A 6,000-nucleotide genomic window follows, 5' to 3' on the forward strand; every position below is an offset into this window, starting at 1 on the left:
TGGATTACACAGCAGAGAGGCCACTGGACAAGTACTGGCCTGAAAAACTGCTCAACCCCAGCGCACTTCCCTGCAAAAAAAAAAAACAAAACGAGGAAGCAGACACACGCACACAAAGGTTGAAGCGCCCTGCTGGAGATCCCACAGCTGGCAAAAAGTGGAGACGGGACTCCGACCACATCGAGGCTGGTCTTAGGAAACAAGAAGGAACAAGTTCTGACGGTGTTGTCCACAGCTGCCCCGTGCGCTGGGGACAGAACCTGCAAACTGACCCAGAAGCAGGTTCAGGCTGCGCCCTGGGGCAGTCCCAGCCTGAGGCCTCTGACAGCACGAGGTCTGTCCTTGATCCTGCCTCCCTCCGGCTCAGCTGGGGAGACCCCCCACCTAGCATCCTGTAGGAGAGGGGGAGAGCCTGGGTCACCCTCAGCCTGGACAGGGCAGGCTCCGCCACTGGGCAACCACCTCCCGAGGGAGGGGGTGTTAGTGATAAGCACTTGGTTGTACACGCGTGTTACTTTCACAAAGACAATGAAACACCACAGCAAGAGCCGCCAAGACCTCCAGCCACGGATTTCTCTACACGATAGGGAAATGGCGGCAGCAGCAGCCGCTAGAAGGAAGGGATGGGCGGCCTGGGGAAGAACCTCCGCCTGTGTTCACTGCGCACAGCGACTTCGTGCCAGCCACCAGGAGCTCACCTCTCACAACGACCAGCACCGAGCTGTAGGTCTGGCCCACAAGGTTGGACGCCGTGCAGGTGTAGAGGCCACAGTCTGACTGCTTGCAGAAGAGGATCTTCAGCACGAAGTTCTCCTGCTCGTCCTCATACACCACGTGCCGCCGGCCCTCCACCACCAGCTGTCCATCCTTCTTCCACACGATCTCAGGCTTGGGCTCGCCCGTCACGAAGCAGCTGAGGCGCGCGTGTTTGCCCTCTGTCACCGTGCAGGTGCGCGTGCCGGCGCTCGGCGGCGAGGCCGGGGCGCCCCCGGCGCGCATGGCCTCGCGCCGCCGCTGCAGGTGCGCCAGGAGCATGGCGGTGGAGGCCCCCGGCGGGTTGGCTGCCTCTGCCTCCGCGTCCACCGTAAGCCCGGCGGCGGCGCTGGCGGCGCCCAGCGGGTTCTCCGCGTGCACCGTATAGGTGCCGCTGTCTCTCGCCTGTGCAGCCCGGATGCGCAGAGCGCTCGCCTCGCCGCTCTCCTCCACTCGCACTCGGGGGGCGTCCAGCACACCCAGGCGCCGCCCGTCCTTGGCCCAGCTCACCGACATGGGCGGCGAACCGCGCACGCGGCAGCGGAAGGTGGCCTCGGCGCCCTCGCGCACGCGGATGGAGGTGGGCCGCAGCAGGAAGTGAGGCGCCTGCTCGGCGCACGCGGCGTCGGCGTCCACCTGCAGGCCGACCGCCGCGAAGGCCTCGCCGATGGCGTTGCGCGCACGGCACACATATTGCCCACTATCACCCAGCGCCAGGTCCAGGATGGTCAGGCGGTACAGGTCGCCGTCCTGGGCCAGGCGGAAGCGACCACCCGCCTCCACCAGCTGCCGGTCTTTCTCCCAGCTCACTTGCGGCGTGGGGTTGCCCACAATCTGGCAGCTCAGCGTGGCATCTTTGCCCACCGATACCACGAAGGCCTTGGGCCGGGTTAGGAAGCGGGGTGCACCGCTGAAGCAGGAGTGATCCATGGTGGGTGGGAGAGGCGGGAGAACCTGTGAGTGGGGTGGGGGAGGGAATGGTGGGGATGAGTCCCTGGTGTGCTCAGAGCCCCACTTGGCTACTTTGCCTGTGTCCCTCTTGGCTACTTCACCGGCCCAGTGCCGCCTGGAAAATTCAGCTTAATACAGGGTGAACGTCTCCCCATTCTGCTCCCATCTCCTCCCACATACCCCGTCCCTGCAGGTGGCATCACCAGCTGGTATGGTGGTCCAGAAGTGCCAGTTTGCCTCTTTCTGGGCCTTGGAGTTTGGCCCCAACTCCACCCCCAAAATGGGCTCTTTTTAATTGGCTGGAGCATCTCCTCCCTCTTGTCCTAGCTCCAGGCCTGCTGCCCCAACTCAAGATCCAGCTGAGCACCTATCCCCAGACACTGCACCAGCAGCAAGCTTGCCCTCCTCCCTGTGCAGCCTCTGCCATGCTGTATGTCACCACCAGGACCTTCCCCGTCCCTCCTGGCCACTCCAGGTTCCATCGGGTGTCCTGTCTCCCCACACACTGGTGCTTCCTGGGGCCTGAAACTCCAATCTACCTAGTGTCTCCCAGTCACAGAGAGGCAACTCGCTGCACCCTGACAGGCCCTGGCCGTGGAGGCTCATGAGGTGCCCACTGCTGGCCTGTCCTCTCTAAGGCACACCAGAGGTGTTCTCTACTCCAGCAGACTCTCCTCTGAGCCCCCTGCTTGGCCTTCCCCCTTTGCTCCCCATTCTCTCCACTGGCTTTCCCCACTCAAGCACTGGGCTGCCCTGCAGGCTGTCCAGCCGTCCTAACTGGACACTGCCCAACAGAGAGTGCAGTACACAGGGCCTGTCCCTCCTGCCACTGTCCTGGGTCACATCTCACCCCTCCTGGGGTCCCGCCACACATCCCCTCGACCCCGAAGGGGGGTGCTCATCAATGAGGAAAGAATGGAAATTCTACAGCTGGAGGGCTGGGCACCCCTCCAGCACATAGGGCTACCCACGAGCTCTTGCTATGAGTGCCTGCCTCCTTTCATCAGAAGTCGAAATGGGGAAGGTCACTGGTGTGTCTGTGGAGGACAATGGAGAATGCTGCAAGAGTCCAGTAAGGCTGAGAATGGGTGGGCCAGCTAGCCAGGTCCACCCAGGGGGCTGTGGGGGGACTGTAACCCAGCCACTTCAGGTCTTTGCTGAGGCTCCATTGGCTGTGGCTCTGCCAACTGGACACCTTGCAGGGGTGGGTTTGGCACCAGCAATGCAAACGCCTCTGACTGATTCTGGCATCTGCCAACTCCAGGCTGGATCCCGCTGGCCCCCAGCACCAGTGGGTGAGGTGAAACTGGGCCTTGCCTACACAGGGGCTTCTGTAAGAGAGCCAGCACAGATGGGCCCATGGGCCCTGGGCTGTCCCCAAGTGGGTTAACTCTTTTCACCCCGGGGGCTGGGCCTTCAGCATGGGGCTGCCCACCGTAGGACAAACAGGGCAAGGTTCCCAGGCCCTCCAGCTCCCCAGCCTGTGATTCGGGACCTAATCCGCTTAATCCCCCTCAAGGAGATGAGCTGGGACCAGCCTGCTGACTCACTGTGCAGTCAGCACCTCTGCCCTGCCCACTTCCCCCCCTTCATTTGCTCCCCCATGGCCTGGCTGGGCTCTTGGCCTGAGAAGGACCTGGGCGGGTGGCCACCCACCTCCATGAACAACCTCCTGGGCCTCAGCGTCCCTCTGTGGAAGAATTACTTTGACACCAGTTCCCCAGGGGCCTGAGTTCCAATCTGTTCCCAACACACCACTGCCTCCTGAATTATACAGTCAATCTGTGGGTTCCCCAAGGCAGGACATGGCACCCTGCCCCTACTACACCCAGAGCAGGTGTGGGACGGAAGACACCTGCTCTGAGCTCATGAGCAAGTCTATGCAGGGTCAGGGGGCCACTTCCACAGCTGGCAGCCCCTTGGACCCTAGAAAAGAAGGATGAGGAAATCTCATCTCTGCACATACTTAGGGGAGCCAGCTCTCAGCAGGTGCTCAAGAGTGGGCAGAGACTCCAAGATCCTCTAAAGGCATGGAGATGAATCCTCTGTCCAGGGCCTGCATGCCCCACTCCCAATGCAGCAGAAACACTGAAGTCTAAAACAAGACCCCCCCTTGACACCCCCACACCAGGCAGGCACCCTCACTGGGCAGCAGGGCCAAGGTAGCCCGAGGTATGCCAGAGGACTCTGGAGCCACCCTGCTTCAAGCTGCGTGTGGGGTGGGGACCACCCAAGGCCCCTCTGGGCCCAGATTCATCCACAGTCTCCTCCTCCTCCCCCTGCCACGTTGGGAGCTGGGGCCATGGGAGCTGCAGCCACAAGGGCAGAATCGGGAGTTTCAGGAGGAGAGACCAAGCCAGGACCTGAACCCCAGCATCTTAGGGAAGCCCCTTCCTCCCTCTGATGCCCACCTGTGGACCCTGCTTGGGCTCCTCAGTCCCTTGGGGCCCCCATCTTGGCACTGCCAGGCTCCTCCCCCTGAGGCCAAGACCCTCCCCTCTTGCAAGCCTACCAGGGAGCCTGCGGCTGACCCATGTCACCCCTACAGCCCTTCGCTTTTCCAGAACTTGGCCACTCTTGAGTCCTGGTGGGACTTGGGCCATTTTCCAGATGAGCCCAGGGTGAGAAGTGGTTCGCAGCCACACAGAAGAACCTTGGCCGGCCCCCTCCCAGAGGCCGTCTCCCCCGCTTTCCTCTCCCCGCTGTGTTGCCCCCACACCCTTCCAGAAAAGACTTCAAAGGGCAGCTCCTGCAGTCTGTGCTTTCTCCCTAGACCTCTGGGCCTTCCAGCTTCCCAAACTCCAGGGGAAATTCTTTCCTGGAGTCAGGTGTCACTGCCCCTCTGGCTGTCCCCTCCGCTGAGCCAACAGGCCCAAAATAGCCCCAGCTGTCAGCGGGCATCCATCTCAACAGAGCTGGGGGCAGGGCCAGCCGGACCCTCAGGGCACTAGGCAGAGGGGAGGTGGGTGCTTCGGACGCCCCCCACCTGCCCCAGCTGCTGCCTCCCCACATGTGGGTCTGGCTCCATTCTGCAAGGCACCAGGGGCTGCAATCCACAGCCCCAACCCCAGGAGCAGCACAGCCTGGCTGAAATTCTACCCCAGGTCCCTCCATCCCCCAGAGCCGTGACCTTCAGCTCCGCCGTCCTCAGGGGCCCTGGCTGGCCCCCCACCCCTCCTGCGCTCTGCCTCCTCACCTGTCTCTCCCGGGGGCACGAGGCAGCACCCAGGCGAGGTGCTCAGATGGTGCGGCAGGGGCTGCTGGGCCTCACCTCCCTCTGGGGGCCCAGGACCGACAAGTTTCCCACCCAGCAGCCCGCACGCCTGCCGGTCCTCAAACTGGACAGGGGCAAAAGGACAGGCAGATCCTATCCACTAAAGAGGACTGGGCCCGCCCCCACCCCGCCCCCAGCCCGCCCAGCCCAGCCCAGCTCCAAAATAGCCCGGGAGTCACTGCCCCAGATTGGGTCTCACCCCTGGCCCCAGGGAGGCAGCGGGCAGAGGCTCAGGGCTGCTGGGGGAGGGGGGCCTGTGTGTGCCCGTGATGTGTGCCCCCTGCTTGTGGGGACCCCTCAGACCAGCATCCGGGAGCGCAGGGAGGGACAGAAAAAGGGGGATCCAGGACCACTCATAGGAGGACCCAGGACCACCACCCAGAGGGGAGCAGAGCCACCCCAAGATGACCACTCACCAGAGAATGCTGCAACCTTTAGGTTGAGATGAGCAGCTGTGAGCCTAGCACAGGTGCCCAAGGTCAGCCCCCGCTCCACCCTAACCACACATGTGACTGGGGTGGGTTGATTAACCCTGGTCCCTGCCGGCCACGCCTGGCCTGGCTGGGTGTCCGTGGCATCTTTACATGGGAGTGAGGGTCCCTAACATCCCATCCCGTGACCTTCACTTCCCAGGGACCAGGGACCCAGCCCCGGGAGGTGGGCAGACAGGACAGCGGCAGGGGGTGTGGATGACACAAGCCACTTCACACCCCAGGATGGCTGCCCCCCATCCCCATGGCCCCGGCACTGGGTCAAGGGTGAACAGGATGCTGGGCCCACCCAGGTGAGAAGGTGGGCTTCACTTAGCAGGGGTCTACTGGAGAGCCAGAGAAAGCAGTTTTGCTACCTTTAGGAGAATGAGAGGTTGGGAATCAGGGATCTGGTAAAAGTCCGGGGGCCTCTCCTGGGAAGAGGCTGACCCACCAGGGGAGGGCTGGGGTGCTGCTCTCTGCCCATCATCACAGACTAGGGGACTTAACATTTATTTTACGGTTCTAGATGCTACAAGTTCAACATGAAGG

The 6,000-nt window shown here is 62.6% G+C and overlaps 1 protein-coding gene across 1 annotated transcript in view; it reads right to left on the minus strand.

The window, feature by feature from the left end:
• The window catches only part of OBSCN (obscurin, cytoskeletal calmodulin and titin-interacting RhoGEF), a 234,361-nt gene extending 229,317 nt beyond the window's left edge, over positions 1-5,044 (minus strand). The window contains 2 exon segments of the mRNA XM_059888870.1: positions 699-1,707; positions 4,901-5,044. Of these exon segments, the coding sequence (XP_059744853.1) occupies positions 699-1,683 (985 nt within the window). The 5' untranslated portion in view covers positions 1,684-1,707; positions 4,901-5,044.
• Positions 5,045-6,000: the final 956 nt, after the last annotated feature.

Source organism: Bos taurus, chromosome 7, assembly GCF_002263795.3.
Source record: "Bos taurus isolate L1 Dominette 01449 registration number 42190680 breed Hereford chromosome 7, ARS-UCD2.0, whole genome shotgun sequence".
In the NCBI taxonomy this organism is placed as follows: Eukaryota; Metazoa; Chordata; class Mammalia; order Artiodactyla; family Bovidae; genus Bos; species Bos taurus.